The 18,026-nt window shown below is 39.7% G+C and overlaps 2 protein-coding genes, 1 long non-coding RNA gene and 8 other non-coding genes across 11 annotated transcripts; all 11 read left to right on the top strand.

Annotated features, from left to right (window-relative positions):
* The first annotated feature begins 575 nt into the window (after positions 1-575).
* atp5if1b (ATP synthase inhibitory factor subunit 1b) lies at positions 576-1,763 on the top strand. Its single transcript, XM_044047748.1, has 3 exons — positions 576-644; positions 1,330-1,442; positions 1,622-1,763. Exons 1-3 carry the CDS (start codon positions 576-578, stop codon positions 1,761-1,763), a joined length of 324 nt encoding a protein of 107 aa, XP_043903683.1.
* A 1,261-nt stretch (positions 1,764-3,024) lies between these two features.
* On the top strand, positions 3,025-5,182 carry LOC122782985. Its single transcript, XR_006361996.1, has 6 exons — positions 3,025-3,111; positions 3,379-3,444; positions 3,659-3,746; positions 4,093-4,176; positions 4,407-4,583; positions 4,872-5,182. It is a non-coding gene; the product is annotated as an uncharacterized LOC122782985 (long non-coding RNA).
* LOC122783509 lies at positions 3,491-3,573 on the top strand. The gene has a single exon (XR_006362063.1). It is a non-coding gene; the product is annotated as a small nucleolar RNA Z195/SNORD33/SNORD32 family (small nucleolar RNA).
* LOC122783504 lies at positions 3,915-3,992 on the top strand. Its single transcript, XR_006362059.1, has one exon. It is a non-coding gene; the product is annotated as a small nucleolar RNA SNORD50 (small nucleolar RNA).
* On the top strand, positions 4,250-4,331 carry LOC122783502. Its single transcript, XR_006362057.1, has one exon. It is a non-coding gene; the product is annotated as a small nucleolar RNA SNORD34 (small nucleolar RNA).
* A 961-nt stretch (positions 5,183-6,143) lies between the features above and the next one.
* On the top strand, positions 6,144-9,029 carry rpl13a (ribosomal protein L13a; the record flags this gene model as incomplete). The annotated part of the gene is made up of 7 exons (XM_044047747.1): positions 6,144-6,263; positions 6,815-6,887; positions 7,126-7,191; positions 7,406-7,507; positions 8,104-8,189; positions 8,411-8,470; positions 8,781-9,029. Coding segments are annotated over 7 exons (717 nt in total), but the record flags the coding sequence as incomplete, so codon positions are not given.
* On the top strand, positions 6,978-7,053 carry LOC122783510. Its single transcript, XR_006362064.1, has one exon. It is a non-coding gene; the product is annotated as a small nucleolar RNA Z195/SNORD33/SNORD32 family (small nucleolar RNA).
* Positions 7,235-7,317, top strand: LOC122783508. The gene has a single exon (XR_006362062.1). It is a non-coding gene; the product is annotated as a small nucleolar RNA Z195/SNORD33/SNORD32 family (small nucleolar RNA).
* LOC122783505 lies at positions 7,931-8,008 on the top strand. Its single transcript, XR_006362060.1, has one exon. It is a non-coding gene; the product is annotated as a small nucleolar RNA SNORD50 (small nucleolar RNA).
* Positions 8,263-8,344, top strand: LOC122783501. Its single transcript, XR_006362056.1, has one exon. It is a non-coding gene; the product is annotated as a small nucleolar RNA SNORD34 (small nucleolar RNA).
* Positions 8,607-8,678, top strand: LOC122783503. The gene has a single exon (XR_006362058.1). It is a non-coding gene; the product is annotated as a small nucleolar RNA SNORD50 (small nucleolar RNA).
* Positions 9,030-18,026: the final 8,997 nt, after the last annotated feature.

The raw sequence follows: 18,026 nt of genomic DNA, 5'->3' as shown, positions 1-18,026 counted from the left end.
TTATGGTACATACAGTCGCTCTTTTATTGAGGAAAACAACAGAACATGGTTAATAGGTTAACAAGGTTTATGTTTATTACCTTATTATTTTTGTAATGTGAAAAATTCTAGTAATACCCCATAACACGTGATAGTTTGGTGTTTTAAATTATATTTATTATGATGCTTGATTCCAAGTGTATAAGTGTTTGTTTTTTTTAAAGAAACAACAGTACACATAATAAATTGACGTCCAATAACAAGGTCAGGAGCTTCCGTTATGAACTTGCGGTATCGCGGTCAGGCCATTTTTGAGATTGTACCATTCTTAAAAGGGACACTGGGCTTTTTTTTTTTATTATTATTTTAATCTATGCCACTTTACATGTACATGGTACATTAGCAGGGTGTTAAATACGCATTTTAAACATTACGTGAATTATTATTCAACTCGGGTTTCCCCATAAAACCGCTGCGTTGCTCGTGTCGTCACCCCCCCCAGTCTTGCGCTAGTGGCGCCGTCCGGTGGTATTTTTGTTGAGGACAAGGACGACGCTCAGCGGTGCTGTCCGTCACAGCTAACGTGAGACACAAACATGGCGAGGCTTCTGAGACCTCACATCAGGACTTTCATCACCACACACATGAGAAACTCGTCCGACCAGGTAAAACACCCTCCTACAATCATGGAACTTGATTTAAATCGACACAATTGAGTGTACGTGTGAGTCATTGAAGAATGGTGTCGGCTAACGCTGTCATTGTGACGTTTGACTTTGTGACCACAGATAAACAAATGTTTTGTGGACAGATATTTGTGCCAGTATGTCATTATAGGTCAGTCTGGTGACTTTAAAACCATGTCCATGAAATGTTTTTTTTTGTCACAACATTGTTTTTCTTAATTAATTCACCTGTGGCTGCCTCTCAGGTCATTTTAACCAAAACAGTCATGCTCTTCAGCATTAAAAAGGTTTGGTTTGGTAGTATTGTGTCTAGACTGTTCTAGTCACTTTTTCTGTACTCTCTTGACAAACAAAAGAAGCCCTCCCTCCCTCCCTGTCTGTCCCCACCACAATAAACTTGACAGTTGACCTTCAGGGTTTGCTGGTTTTCACAACTAACCTGATCCAACTATGCAAATATCACAAACATGTGTATGTGGTATTCAGGTCATTTGACCTTTTGAGGAGCACATAGACACGCCTCGATAACAACAAGGGATCGACTATTAACTTTACAGTTATACTTTGAAGTGCACGTCCCCTTTTTAAGAAGTCTTCACAGAGTGGGCTTTGATTTTAATGCTGAATATTCTGAACTAAACATTTCCTTTTTTGGATGGCTTAGCTGGGTGAGCTGGGTGGAGGTGCAGGAAAAGGTGGTGGAGGTGGTGGAGCCATCAGACAGGCAGGTGGAGCCTTTGGGAAAAAACAAGCTGCCGAGGAGGAGATGCACTTTAGGTGTGTTTTTATTTTTCTAACCCTAACCAAAAAGTCACCCTGATTTTATTTGTATCGTGACTTTCTTACTGTCCCCATTTCTCTCCGCTTGTGTGTCTTTATCCATTTACTTTCCCCCTAATTATGCTTCTGTCCTTTCTGTTGCCACCTGCTGACATTTGTGTTCATCTGCACACAAGGCGCTTAGAGCAGGAGCAGCTGGCTGCGTTGAGGCAGCACCACCAAGATGAAATTGAACACCACAAGAAGGAGATTGAACGTCTGCAGCGCGACATCGACCGGCACAAGGGAAAGATCAGGAAGCTGAAGCACGACGACTGAGTTAAAACTCTCTTCCGGTTCCAGTTTTTCCTCACAGTTCTGAGAACGACTGAGATTGTTGCATGCACTGTGTCTTTGGGCCATTCATGTGGTTGATTGTGCTATATACAGTCAGCTCAAAAGTTATTAAAGCTATGAAACGATTCCATTGCACATTGTGATCTAAGTTGTACACTGTTTTCAACTTTATCCCATTTTGTAGTAGGCAACTGCAAGTGTGCTGTGTGTAGCAGGCAAAAAGTAGGACAATCTGAACACTTGCATGCTTCAAATGTCAGCATACTTTCTCGTTTAAATAAAGTGCTTTAGTGTTGTTGCATGAAAGTATTTAGTCTTTTGTGAGTGACTTTATGAAACTTCTCAAATGGATTTGATTTCTGATTAAACTAATCACAGCCCATGGACCCTGATCATGGCAGACATTTTGTTAGGTCATAGTTGTAAAAACACAGGTGTAAGCAATCAATCAATCAATGAAATGAATGAATGAATTCAGTTTTGACAGAGTCAACGTTAATGTCATGAGTAACACCTGTGCTTACCTCAAGTGTTGCTGCTGTTAAAATATCTATATATTACTTTAAATCATCAAGTCAGTGCCATTTTGATAAAGGACTTAAATATTAAAGCAACATAAATTATATACCTTTTATAAATGTCTAATTCTAAACATTTTAATAAAAGAAGCTGCATCAAAATGCCATACCTTGCCATTTTCCTTCACACAAAAGCAACAGCTTTTTGCTTTTTTCCCCCTCACAGCCTGAGCATTGACATAATGGAAATAATAATGAATGGCAAAATAAAAAATAAAAGGACAATGACACTAAAATGTAATAAAATACAAATAGAAACATACAATAAATGTGAGTGTGCAGGTGTATATATACCTTTTTATCATTTAGAATGATTTCAGTGTTTATAAAATATTATCAAAAAAAGGTAAAACATGGAAATGCAATAACTTTTAATCTGTATTTACTTGTTTATACATATTTATAATCTACTGTTTGTGTGCGCGCGTGTGAATATATGCAGTTCTCGTTCAGTGAGACACCAAATTTCGTTATATGGCAATGAAAATAAATGGATTATATTCCAAAAATAACAGCTATTTTGTAAATGATATAGTTTTATTTACCAACAATAAACGTCATATTATCAATCTTATTACATGTTTACATTCTGCTCATTTTGTTTCTGCGTCGCTACATACACATCTCGCGAGACAAAGAAAGTAGTGTACGGCATTGTGTCGTCACTTCCGCCTGCTCCTGCCTCTTAAAAAGGGCAGCCTCGTGTCACTCTCTCTCTCCCTTCGCACATCATGGCTGACCGGATCAATAAGGTGAGCTGCTGTCCCGGAGTCATACTTTGTTATTTTGGCATTAAAGCGAGTAAACAGTACGTTTAACGCCCATTGTGTTGGTAATACCCACGGGTGTACGTTATGTAATCGTCATTTTTTTAGGCGTTTGATTTACAGCTGCATTTTGAAAACGTTAGCGGCTAACACTAGCTATGGAGGCATGTCGCTAACATGGCAACTTCCTCACAAATTGGTGCATAAACTAAGTAAATGTTTTGTGACTTTAATTTTGTTAATAACTTGCAGGACACAACGTGGTGCTTGCGAGATGTGAAGGTATCAACATCTCCGCCGACTTCTATCGCAACAAACGTAAGTAGGGCCTTTTCAGTGTGCCTTTTTATTTTATTAAGTTCTTGTTGTCAATGATGATTCCTCACTTTTCTTTTTGAGTTTGACTGACCATGAGAATACTGTACATGCACTACCATCTGAGACATTAACACTGCATACTGAAGTAATGGGCATTACTGCTGTGCCTTGGAGATAGCCACCATGCTCATGTCTATCATGTCCCTCTTTACAGTGACGTATCATGCTTTTCTGCACAAAAGGATGAGCACCACCTTACCACTGCAGAGCTCCCAGCATGGTCTTCTGGAGTACCATCAGAGGTGAATGATGCTTATCTCTTAAACATTTGTCTGCTTAATTGGTTATTTAATTTTGGGCTTTAATTCAGATGCTTTAAAAGGTCTAGTGATCTTGTAACTGCATCATGCAAGCTCCACCTGTATTAAAATGGTGGAGTTCAGTTGCTCCAGCACAATTTGTTCCACACTTGACAGTGATGAGCACTTTATCCCGAAGCTGATCATCTTTTGATGAGACAAACCTTTATCGGATCTGATTGCTGAGTTGAGTAGCGTGTGGACACTTGTGCTTGGACAAGAAAACAATGAATGAGCCAAAGTGGTTGTTTTGCAGTGTTTTGAACTTAATCTTTTCTCTGCCAACCAGGCATGTTGCCCCATAAAACCAAGAGAGGCCAGGCTGTGCTGGAGAGGCTGAAGGTGTTTGATGGCATCCCTGCCCTATGACAAGGTGATGATCTTGGTTGTTAACTATAGGTTGCAAATCCATGTTCCCTTGCAGCTCCTACATGTGGTTTCAATTTGGCTGTCTGTGATGTCATAAAATTCCTTACCTACCTTGTTTGAATGACCTCTGAAAACAACAATCTAACAACTGAGACATGCCGTCACTGACGTGTTTAGTGGTCACACAAAAGTGTTGATTTATTCTTTGTCTGACACAACATTTTTGTTTCACAGGGGAAGGGCATGTTGTCCAAGCTGCCCTTAAGGTTGAAGCCCATCCTGTGGTATTTTCTTGAGGACAAGGATGATTCTCAGCCATGCCTTCAGTCACAACTAACATGAGAGACAAACGTGGAGAGGCTTGAGACCTCACATCAGGACTTTCGTCACATGAGAATTTCTTCCGACCAGGTAAACGTCATCCTGCAGTCATTTAACTTGATTAAAATTAAATTGGCATGTGTGAATCACTGAAGAATGTGTCGGCTAATGCTGTTGTAAAGTTTGACTTCATTATAACGGGGAAAAACATTACTCAAGTTTACTCACACTTTTTCTCAAGTTCAGCACCTGTCTCATTTTAACCAAGTCAATCGTGCCCTTCAGCATAAATGGTTTTCGTTTGGTTCTATTGTGTTTTTGAACACTTTGCAGCCCGTCTCCCGTCACTTATGTACTCTTTATGTACTCTCTTCACAGCACCACCATGAAGAAATTGAACGTCTACAGTGCGAGATCGACGGCACAAAGATCAGGAAGCTGAAGCATGAAGACCGTTAAAACTTCCAGTTGATTGTGCTATAAGCACTTGAAAGTTATTAAAGCTATGAAACAATTCCGTTGCACATTGTGATCCAAGTTGTACACTGTTTTCAAATTGATCCCGTTTTGTAGTAGGCAATGGCAAGTGTGCTATATGTAGCAGGCAAAGTGGCATAATCTAAACATGTGTGCTTTAAATGTCAACAGCATACTGTCCTACTTGTGTAATTAAAGTGCTGTTGTAAACATTTTGTGTGTTTTGTTAATTACTTGAAATTTAAATGGATTTGAGTACTGGTTAATCATATCTAATCACAGCCCATGCACCCTAGTCATGGCAGACATTTTGTTAGGTCACAGTTGTAAAAGCACAGGTGTAATCAATCAAATTGAATTAAGTTTTGATGGAGTATTAATGAGTAACACCTGTGCTTTCCCTGGCAGAACTTCAAATGTTATAATACCTATATTATCAAAAGTATAAGGACTGGAATATTAAAGCAACATATGACTCAGTGACCCTAAGATTGAGATTTTATCAAGAAGTATGCACCCTAAGGAAATGGTCACACAGACCTTGGTTAAATGTATCTATGGTTGTACTCCAAGTTGCCCTAAAGCACACATTGAACATGCCAAAGGATCATAAGGAGCTGATGGTGAAGTTGGATAACACAGAGATATTGAGCTGTTTGCTGACAGTGATTTGTAAATGAGTAAATATCTAATTCTAAAAATTTAAATTAAAACCGCAACTGCACCACTGCACCTTACCATTTTCCTTTAGCAATAGCAAAAGTCAGTGTTGCTATAATAAATGGAAAAAAGGACTAAAATACAAATAGAAACATGCAATAAATGCAAGTTTACAGGTGTGTATATATACCCTTTGGATTAGAATGAGTTCAGTGTTTATAAAATACTACCAAAGAAGGGTACAACAGGGAAATGCAATAACAGGCACCATGTCACTTTCAATGTGTTTGATATATGTACTTGTTTATACATATTTATAATCTGTTTGTGTGTATATATGCAGTTCGTGTTCAGTGAGACGCCAAATTGTTTTATCTCGAAAATAAAGGGATTATATTCCAAAAATAACTGCAATTTTTTGAATTATATCGTTTTATTTACCCACAATAAACATCATATTATCAATATAACATCTGTACATTCTGACTCATCTTGCTTGTTCAAACTACGTACACATCTCGCGAGACAAAGAAAGTAGAGTATGTGTCGTCACTTCCTCCTGCCCCTGCCTCTTACTGCGAGCAGCCCCGTGTCTCTTTCTTTTCGCGCATCATGGCGGACCGGTTCAATAAGGTGGGCAACTGCTCCGGAATCATACGTTCACATTTTTGCTATCTAATACGATTAAAGAGCCCGTTTTAACCCACATTGTGTCGGTGATACCCACTGGTGTGCGTTGTGCAATCGTCGTTTTGTTTGTCGTTTGATTTACGGCTGGATTTTAAAAACGTTTGAGACGGCTAACACTAGCTGTTGAGGCATGTCTTCATCATGGCAGCTTCCTCACCAAATCAACGTTGTTAGCGCGCTGGCTTCTGTTCTCAACCACACTAGTCTACCCCTGACGGGCGCTGTGACATTTGTTATAATTGTATGTACTTGTAAGTTGTTAACACACGTGTCCCGTAGTTGACAGCCTGTCCGCGTTACCCCCGCTGTAATTCGTAACGTGTTGGCATGCGTTGAAGCTAAGCTAATGTGTTAGCATAACCGGTAAGTTACCGAAGTCCATGCGGCCGTAATACGTGGTGGCTCTCGACACGTTTGTAATTGCACCACTCTGTATAAACTAATGATGTCTTGCACGCGGATATTTGTCTTACACAACATTATGTTCTGTCCAGGTTCTGCTGCTTGATGGCAGGGGCCATCTACTCGGTCGGCTTGCTGCCCTTGTGGCTAAACAGGTCCTCCTCGGTGAGTTGGTATATACTTTTTAACCATAGTAAAACTGTCTATTGGCTACATGTGCTCAGTGTCATACAGAAACATAACTGTAGCCTGCTGTTTGTCTATGATGCTGTTTCTATGCTTGAGTTTAACAACCATGAGAAAACTTACATGCACTACCATCTGAGACGAGATTCAAATGAATGCATAAATAAGCACGTTTTTGTAATGTGGTAAACTAATATATCTCTTTTATAACTTGCAGGACACAAAGTGGTGGTTGTAAGATGTGAAGGTATCAACATCTCTGGCAACTTCTATCGCAACAAGCGTAAGTAGGGCGTTTTCACTGTGGCTTTTATTTGAAAGGGTTTGTTGTCAATGATGATTCCACACTATTTTTTTTGAGTTTGACTGACCATGAGAATACTGTACATGCACTACCATCTGAGACATCAACATTACATACTGAAGCAATGGGCACTGCTAAGTGTCTTGGTGGTATTCAACTCACTCATACGTTCTTCTCATGTCCCTGTCTACAGTGAAGTATCTTGCTTTCCTGCGTAAAAGGATGAACACCAACCCCTCTCGTGGACCGTACCACTTCAGAGCTCCCAGCAGGATCTTCTGGAGGACCGTCAGAGGTGAATGTTGCTTATCTCTTGACAAACATATGTCTGGCTAAAATACAAAATTTATCAAGTGCTTGCATATAGTCTACATTTATTTTAGATATTTAGAATGATATGTCTGCTTAAATTAACTTAATAAACACCAATATGAGGAATTGATGGCTGTTAAAACTTGGTCCTTAAAATTAATATTAAAGCGTACTACTGGCAACAGTATGCTTGTTTGGTTGCACTTATTTATTCCATGGTTATTGGGGGAAACCAGTGATCTGTATTTAAAGCCAACGGCTTAATCGAAGGTTATTTGATTTTTGACTTTAATTCAGAGGCTTTAAAAGGTTTAGTGATCTTGTAACTGCATCATGCAAGCTCTACCTGTATTGAAATGGTGGAGTTCAGTTGATTTATTTGCTCCAGCACAATTTGTTCCACACTTGACAGTGATGAGCACTTTATCCCGAAGCTGATCATCTTTTGATGAGACAAACCTTTATCGGATCTGATTGCTGAGTAGTGTGTGGACACTTGTGCTTGGACAAGAAAACAATAAATGAGCCATAGTGGTTGTTTTGCAGTGTTTTGAACTTAATCTTTTCTCTGCCAACCAGGCATGTTGCCCCATAAAACCAAGAGAGGCCAGGCTGCGCTGGAGAGGCTGAAGGTGTTTGATGGCATCCCTCCACCCTATGACAAGGTGATGATCTTGGTTGTTAACAATGGGCTGCAAATCCATGTTCCCCTGCAGCTCCTACATGTGGTGTCAATTTGGCTGTCTGTGATGTCATACAATTCCTTACCTACCTTGTTTGAATGACCTCTGAAAACAACAATCTAACAACTGAGACATGCCGACTTGTTTAGTGGTCGCACAAAAGTGTCGATTTATTCTGTCTGACACTGAATTTGTTTTCACAGAGGAAGCGCATGGTTGTCCCAGCTGCTCTTAAGGTTGTGCGTCTGAAGCCCACTCGCAAGGTGAGCCCCAAATATTTGATCAAACTTAAGATTTGAGGTGCTTCTGACTTCTATTGTAGAGCCGACTTGACTGTAAAATTGGTAAATGAGAATCAAATCAAAAGGTTTCAGTTTTGCTACCACAACAGTTCCTCCTTAACAGTGATGAGCCTTTATCCCGAAACTGATCTACTGATGAGACAGACTTAACGGATCTGATTGCTGAGTTGAGTCGGGAGCAAGTTGTGCGATAAACCAAAGCTTTGGACGGCAACATCTTGAGTATAAAATAACTGAATGTCATCTCCCTGAATCATTTATCCCTCTTTAGTTCGCCCTCCTGGGCCGTCTGGCACATGAGGTTGGCTGGAAGTACCAGGCCATCACAGCCACCTTGGAGGAGAAGAGAAAGGAAAAGGCTAAGCTCCGATACTCCAAGAAAAAGACGACGATCAAGCTGACAAAGCTGGCAGAGAAGAACGTCGAGGCCAAGATTGCAAAGTACACAGACGTTCTGAAACAATATGGTGTCCTTGTCTGAGCTGATTTTCTCTAGCCAATAAAGATAAATACATGTTTATACAAAGTGTAATTATTTTATTTGGTACAGGACAATTTACTGATGCAGGGTTAGGGTTGAAATGTTGGCCTAATTATTTCCAGTGCTATACAGCTACTGAGCGTAAAAGATGTCTGTTCAGTAATGGGTCAACTTAAATGCTGTTCAAAGATCCATGTTAAAAAAAAAAATACATCTCCCTTTATTATACTGCAGTTAAAGCTTTCTACCAGTAGAGAGCAGTATCACACTTAATTTGTATGAGTTCTCTGTACAGTAATAGAGTACTGTTAAGCATTCGGAAGGTTTTAAAAAAGATTAAAACCATGTGATACTGACTAAAGTACATGTAACGTTTACATCATTGCTTTCTATTTGAAAAGAAACGATGGAAAATCTGCATTTGTCAAGTCCTCCACTTAAATTAGGACAAAGTAACTTTTTTTCATTTGGCACTTAAATATTTAATCTTAATCTTCACTGATTCTGCTTTGAAAAGCAGGAGGATGAAAATATCTGGTAATGTTTGACATGGAGACTTATGGACCTCGCCATACTTCTCATCTTCACTGGTATTGGCTCCGCCTACTGTTGGGTTGTCTTGAAATGGCATTAACTCAAGCTCACTGAACATACTTTGTATAGAAGACTTACCGTAATGGTCCTGTAGGTTTATATGGGGAACAGTGACTTCTCAGGTTTGCAGTCCAACAGTAATTTCCATGCTGGGGTCACTCATTTTAATAGTTACCTGGAGAAATAATCAAAATCCTGCTACTGCAAATATTTGATGGGACTGTGGCAAAGGGTTTGCATGCACAGTAGATAATAAATCAGTATTGCTATGCTGCCTTCTTTCTCTTTTCCCTTTGCTCTTTCCTCTCACAATTATATTTATATGTACATCCATACTCATAATCAGAAATAGTCTTAAGAGGTCATCTATTGTGCACATTGTCCTCTGTCACTCCAGATTTGTCATGATTTATGTCTGAGGCAAACATTTTACCTCTTCATGCCAAAAACCACCAAGAAACCCCACACTTTCTGTCCGACTTCCCACTCGCCCTGTCTGTAGAGCGTCGTAAAACACAGAGGCCCCTTCTCCCTGAAACCGGGGCCGACTGAAAATCCAGCGGGAGTCCAATCTGATGCCTGTCCACCCATGTTAGGGTGGGATGTCATTTCACTAACAAACAGATGGAGAAATCAGAGTGACGGCTTGAAAACAGGACATGGCCTATTATGGACTGTAGCAATTATAAATGAAAATTTTTTAGATGAAAATAAATGAATCGACAGCTATTTTGATAATCGAGTCATCGGTTTGAAGCTTTTTTCATGATTAGAACAAGATTTCCGATTGTTTAAGCTTCTTGAATGTGAATATTTTGTCCATTTCTTTGCTCTGGAAATCATTTAAAGTGAATCATTTTGCTTTGTGGACAAAACAAGACATTTGAGAACATAATTTTTTAACGTTTTCTGATATGGACCGAACGATTAATCGAGAAAATAATCGACAGATTAATCGATCATGAAAAATAATCTTTGGTTACAGCTCTAATTATCTTTAGGTATATAACTATTTAAACTACCACTACTGTGCCAATTTAAGTTATTTTTTGTTGTGTTATATTAAACCACATCAGGCTTATCTGGCTGATCCTGAAGGGGGCGACACCTGCAAAGATTCCACCACAGTCGTCATCTCTTACAGCTGCTGTTTTACCACAGTGTGGTGAACACAGATGTTTTTACCACAGTGTTTGAGGAAAGTCACAGTGTTTGAGTAACGAGAACAGTCAGGAGCCGATGAGCTCTGAGTCTGAGCTTTTATTTGATACGTCTGTACAGTCCGCGTGAAAAAAAAAGGACGTCACATAATATCAACGCCACCAAATAATTAAAAATGATGGAGAAAAAGCACCACGCGCCCGCAGATCTATAGCGTTTACACAACTGCCACCATAATTAAATATAAGTTATTACTTGTCCATGTTGACAGTCAGAGTAATAGTTCCCATTCTGCACCTCAGAATTGCTCTCTGGAAATCTATAAGACTTATTTATGCGATTGATGCACAGTGCTTTCACACACAGACAGTCCACAGTGTCCTCTGTAGACTTGATGTGATAACGTTATAACCAACCCAAAAATAACTATTATACAGTGACAGGATGAGTATATAGTTGACACTATATACTCACTATATCTTTTGTGAGTGACGTATGCTAAATGCCTAAATGTAAATGTATAATAGACTATGTTTTACAGCTTATCCATTATCTGTAGGGATAACTATTGAACTAACTATTTAAACTACTACTACTATCATTAAAGTAACTATTTCCATATTTTTTTACCCATTCATGCATTGTCTTCAGGTTTATAACTATTTAAACTACCACTACTACTGTTAAACCAACTCTTTTTTGTATTTTTTGAACCATTCATGCATTATCTTTAGGTTTTTAACTGTGAAACTAACTAGTTAAACTACCACTACTACTGTTAAACTATTCATGCATTATCTTTAGGTTTTTAACTGTGAAACTAACTAGTTAAACTACCACTTCTACCATTAAAATAACTCTTTCCGCATTTCTTTTCAACCATTCATGCATTATCTTTAGCTATATAACTATTTAAACTACCACACCTGCCATTAAACTGACATGTTTTAAGTTTGACCAACTATTTAAATTACAATTTAAACTTACTAGTTATTAAACACACTTGATGCATCATCTTGTCATTCATTATCATTTCTTTATTACCCTTTTTGTATCTACCGTATTTTAGCTGTACACCGTAACAGTCTGAACTGTTTTCATTGCTTTTAGTTATCGACAGTATTTATCTATGTTTTTATATAGAATTATATATAATGTTTATATAATGTTTTCCCACATCCTCTTTAATAGATATTCAAGCACATCAATTTTATAACTGTGTGGTTGAACATACATGAAGACACCCACAAAGCTATTAATCACACAGACCTTTTCAAATGTGCTTTATGTTCCAGCGTGTGATTCATTGTAATTAACATGAGGCGGAGGCGTGTCCTCGCCACTGTTTACATTCACTGACCTCTGAGTGGAATTGCGATGATTCAGTGGCGCAACTTGAAGTCATTACATCTGTTTACTGACAAGAGCAGCAGCACATTTCAGACGTGAGAGAGTGGTGAGAGGTTACTGCCGCGCGTGTAGAGCCTGAAATTGAATTTAGAAATGGAAGAAACCTGTATTGACCGCACTATCATCACAGCCCTCGACTTGATGTCACGACAACGAGTCAACTATGTCCAATGTCAAGTGTCCTTGAGCGGAATAAAACTGCAGATGGTCGAGCCAGCGTTTCCTCTCTCTGCTGAGACAAACATGCACAAGTGTCTTCTGGGAAAGCGAAAAAAAAAAAAGAGAAAGCAACAACCAGATTTTCTAATAAACATCATTCCCACAGTCTTGGCTGTGGATACCTCCTGTGCTTATTTATAACGACTAATCAATAACACGCTGTGTGGCCGGCTGCATGCGCACGTTAACCACTTCTCTATTATTTAACGTGGTCAGGGCCCGGAGAACACACACACACACACACACGTGTGGTGGCTGGGAAGTAAAGAGAAGGAGACCCAGAATGCCGTGCTCTCTCTCTCTCTTTCTCTGAGAGACATGAAACACGAGAATAAAGACAAGCTGTGTCCAGACGGCTGAAAAAATGCACGCAGCTCAACGGGACAAAAAAGGACATTGGACGAAGTGTTTGGGGAAACAAAATACAAAAATAAATACCACTTGTTTAGCCGTGTGTGTTGAGTCACCGTCGGGTTTGTTGCAGTGGAGACTCCCTGTGTATTTTAGATGTACAAGTACAGGGTAATGAAATCCAATCACAAGTACAAAGAGCAGTTATACACAGCGGTATAGTTAAGTAGTAAGTGCAGAATAGATATTAGATGTTGGATCCATGCAACAGGTCTGCAGTCATGAGGGAAGAGGGAGGGAAGGAGCGGGCCCAGCACAGAGCCCTGTGGTACACCAGTGTTGAGGATAAGGGAACTTTGCATTTTGTTGATGAACAAATTCCCCTAACGTGTCAGTGCTGTTCAGACCAGCTGACCTCCCAGCCAGGCTTCTTCTGTTATTGTGTGTCTCTCTTTGAGTTTCTTGATGATGCTACCACTAGCTTTAGCTAACGTTGTATATCCTTTTTTGGTATATAGCTTTTTTGAATTTTGTTTTTAACTGTGTGTTAATAGGGAGATCACCCTCGTCACAAAATTTAACCCCTTAACCCCTTCGCCCAGACTTCTTTGTGTGCTTATTTTAGCTATTAAAAGGGACAGAAAATGTCCTGTGATTAAGTGCTTTAGCAAATTTTTCCACAATCACTTTCAATGGTGCATTTTAAATTTAAAATGAAGAAAAACAAAAAGTTTTATTGTGAAAAAAACACGGTAGTTGTACAGTATGAACAGTATATTTAAAATAATATTTGTTTGAGTTTGTGTCTCATTGGCAGGCGTCCTGCAACCACACGGTGGCTTTGACGTGCAACGTCCCAACCTCTCAGAAACCAACGTTTTTTCTTTGCACAGTCAAATAGTCAGATAATGGAAGTATCCGAAATAACACAAGGATGTTTGAATATGCTGTGTTAAAAAAGTCTTTGCACTTGTGAAATACCTTTAAAGCGATGAAATAGTCACAGGAGGGTTAATAATCCCTAATCTCGTCCTCAAATGTATCTGTTTTTTTTTCACTGTAAATGACTGATGCTGATACAGGATGTGGGAGCATTCACCTCCGTCCGATAAATATCAGCTTCGCTGTTGTTGACTCTCACAGAAATATTGATGAATCCCTCCAATAATCCCTCAGGTCTTTGGTGTGATTAATTGTGTTCAGTGTTTAGCTGACATAAGCCCAGTATTTACAACCATTTAAGTCCCATTTCAAGCAGTTTTGTGTGTAATTATACAGTTACTGGTTGCCCAGTCTCTGAGATGTTTGATGCACAGAAGGTGGAACAATGCTTTTGTGGTTTTTGTACAAACATGTCATTATTTTAAGTACTACTATATGTATTTGTAGTCACAGTATAGAAAGTATAGATGAGCATTTTAATCATTTAAAGTCAAAGTTAAAAGTGATTTTAATGAGACAGGGGGAGCTCATAGGTTGGATTTGACCTTTGTTGAACGTGATGAATAATGCATGCGTTATCCTCCTGAGCAGATCCATCCTTTAGCCTTATATTCAGAGTCAACTGGGGTTATAATCCAGGACGGAATATAGATCATAAGAAGCCAAAGGGGGCAGCTTGAACCTCCTCTTAAAAAAATGAGTTCAAACAATGCACCACAAAAAAAATGTGCTTCTCAGGTTTTCAACCATTCGTGCACAATCTTTCGGTTTATAACTATTAAACTAACTATTTAAACTACCACTACTACAGTTCAACAGTTTTATTCTACCTTAAAAGCACACACTTTGCTTCTCAAGTGTTGTTTCAGTCGGAATGGGATCAGGACGCAAAGGTCAACGTCCATTTGATTGCATTTTTGAAGTATTGAAGTATTAAAGTATTGAAGTATTGAAGTACTATTCATCATGATTGTATGTGGGAGGCGCTCTGCGGCTCTGAAGCCACTGGACTTTACACAGGAGGATAACGAGCAGTAACTACGCGGGATTAACGAAAGCTAGAGGACACAAGCTGTTTTTCGACCCGGGTCTATTGTGTGTATTGATTTGTGAAAACGCACAACCGGGTTTTGTCGCTGCAAACCTGCACCTTATTCGCTGAGCCGCAGATTTATACAAAGGCCGTAACCCCCAAACAAACATATTTCACGGTGAGATAATGCGTTTGCCAAATGTAACTCCGGGGGCTTTTCCGCTTCCCCGCCCCCAGTCTGAACGCGGATTAAAAACTGGCATTTGAACAAGTCCTGAGGTCCGTGTTTGTCAGTCAGCCGCATGTAAACCATTCAAATCCAAGCGCGGTCACGCATGAGCCGGCTCACCCAGAACAAGCGGCGTCTCCGCTGAGTCAATCTCAAGCCTGCAACTCGGAAGTGGAAAATCCCAGATTATGTTTTTGTCTCTCGTTTTTTCCACCTGTATATTGAGTGCGGCTGAAGATTCCGGAGTAATAGTGTATATGTAACACACTGAGGTTACTCGTCTTCTACCCTTTAACCCGAGACCACGGCGTTTCTTCTTCCGCCACCCGATGGTGAAGTGAGATACTACAGGACCCTGACGTGCGAGTATACCAGGGTCGATATGCGACACGAGCCTCATGAGAAAAGCACAGAGCGTTACTGAGATTATTCAACTACTTAAACGTACTAAAAGAACGACTGCAAACATCTCAGCCCGCGGATGAGAAAAGCCTCCTCCCTGATAAAAGATGTGCCACACTGAGAAGTCAAACTTCCTGCGGCCGTAAACAACATCCGTCTGGACTTTTTTTTTGCTTATTTTATCCATAAAAGTGAAAGAAAAAAGTGCTTTTGCCCTTTTTTCCAGAAGAACTTCCAATATCTGGCAGTTATTTCCAATCGACCGCAATTCGATTCATCAGTTTGAAGCTTTTTTTCATGATTAAAACAAGATTTTCCGATTGTTTAAGCTTCTTAAATGTGAATATTTTCTCCATTTCTTTGCTCCGGGTACAAAAAACCCTACAGTGTCTTGTTTTTGACGGCTCCAAAATGACTCAAATTACCCGGATCACCCCCGAGCGACTGGCTGCTGTAAACTCCTGTTAATGTTCATTTCCGTCAGCGGTGACATGAATGACAAGGATGTTTTCGGGTGAAAATATAGAGCTCAAGTTAGAAATGACGTGAGCTTTTTTTTTCTTTTCCCTATTTATGGTATTTTAAAACGGAGTCCCAGCAGTCGGTGGAATTAATTTGTATTCAGAAGCCGTGTAGGGTTTCAATTAGACTCGACACCGAGGCACCGGAGGAGCAGAGACACATTTCATTAGCCAACCAAATAAAGCTCCGAGAGCCTTCGCCGGGCTTTTACACTTTAATGAGAAAAGTTAAACTGACTTCAAGCTGGAGAAAATCTGGGTTTTCATTCCTGTTCAGTCGGATAAAGCTTGTCAGGGAGTCTGAGAAAACACATACACACAGAGAGAGAGATAGATCTGTGGCCACAGAAAACCCCAGACACTGCTGAACATCTTTAATGAGGCTTTCAAAAAAAAACAACCTGCATTTCTTGGACCAAGATGCTGTACTCCCACATACTATATATATATATGTGTGTGTGTACTGTTCACATGTGTGAGCTGTGTTTGTTTGACAAACACAAGGAGTCGAGAAGGAGGAATGAAGGAGTCCTCCCTGTAAATGGATCACGATAAGCAGTAATGAAAGTCAGTGAGTGCCATTGATTTCCTCTCCTGTAACATGGCGTACGCAGTCGTCTCCACTCACATTCAAGCCTCTCCCTGACAATCGCGAGTACGACGCGTCCCTGTTGGGACCTTCTACCTTTCCTGTGTTCTCACAGCAGCTCCATTAATCAATCCTGCAATAAGCACCGCGTTCGGCCTCCGAGCTCCGCCACTTTCCCCTCGTATCCCCCTTGTTTTTGGTTATTCTTTTTACTGTGCTTTACCTTACTTTTTAATGATTAGACGTTTGAGAGGGAGACGAGGATGCTGATTCATGCCGGGGGTTGTAATTCCTTCTGCTTGCTGTACGACAGGCTGAAAACAAACGCTGCTCTTTTGATCATGCACTGTTAAATCAAAAACAAAAAAAACCAGCGTGGGCCTCAGCACTGACCTGCGGATGATCCGCGGACGGACGTATTGTCCGTGTCTTCGTGGCACTGGTGGGCACAGAGACACAGGACACAGTGGGTCGTCTTGGTAAATGATCCTCTGGCTCGAATCTAGTGTTTGTGCATCACACAGCGGTTTTCTGTAAGTTTTTAAACTACAAAATAACACTTTCCCCATAAGGAATGCTATATTGTGATATGTCGTCACTGTTGTAATTAATGGCTTTAATAATGGATAATAAACAGTTTCTTCATAATATCATAATAATATCAAAACAATTCCCATTTGAGTGCCTGCTTAGCAATGCAGAGCAAGCATCTGTTGTTATTGTACTGCGTTTATTCTAGAATTTCTTTTTCGGCCCGCAGAGAAAAAAAAAACCCCACACATCCTACATCAAAAAATATGACATATGGTGTGTTAAGACTTTTCTAAGCATTTCCAGTGACCGTGGTGACAAAAATTCCAAAAAACGAAAAAAGAATTTCCACATACACACTAATTGAATATGGTCGAAAAATTCATCACAACTGTGGAGCCTCACAGTGTCGTCATACTTTAACGTAGACATGTGGTTGAGACTTTAAACGGGTCACAAGACTTGAGACCTTTTTCACCTAAATCAAAGTTTTGATACCTATTACACTTTTTAAACAATCGCGGGTTAAGTTTTCGACTTTTTATTATGATTTTATAATGAGTGAGTGGTGATGTCACTCACACTCTAGCTGAGGTCCATGAAAAATAATCTCTAAACAAACAATTTCCAACAAACACGGACATTTTTTACATAAAAACGTTGCTATGGTTGTCGTCTAACCCTGTGTGTTGTTTTCATTCTCCTATGACTTGCTGTTTTTCTTAAAATCACCTAAAAGCACGGAGAGTTCTGGCCAAACCTCTCATTCACTCCCATGTTAAAACTCCGCTCTGGAGTGTTTTTAACAAATGACGACGAGGGTGATTTTAAAACTGTCATTTCTCTGTCAATTCACGTTCGTTTGTCACAGATTTAAACGTGGGAGCTCCTGAAAACCTCCCGATGCTCACAAACTAAAAATTTAACCTGCATCATCAAGCGTTCTTGAAATAGGACAACTTTAAAACATGCTGCTTTCTCTGTTTTTCACTCGTTTTGGACAGTTAGCAACAGGTGTTTGGAAGGGGGAGGGGCTTGTGCAAGCAGCTGCAAG

This window comes from Solea senegalensis, linkage group LG16, assembly GCF_019176455.1.
Source record: "Solea senegalensis isolate Sse05_10M linkage group LG16, IFAPA_SoseM_1, whole genome shotgun sequence".
NCBI lineage: Eukaryota > Metazoa > Chordata > Actinopteri > Pleuronectiformes > Soleidae > Solea > Solea senegalensis.
The sequence above is the reverse complement of the archived record's forward strand: the minus strand, read 5'-3'. Positions and strand labels throughout refer to the sequence as shown.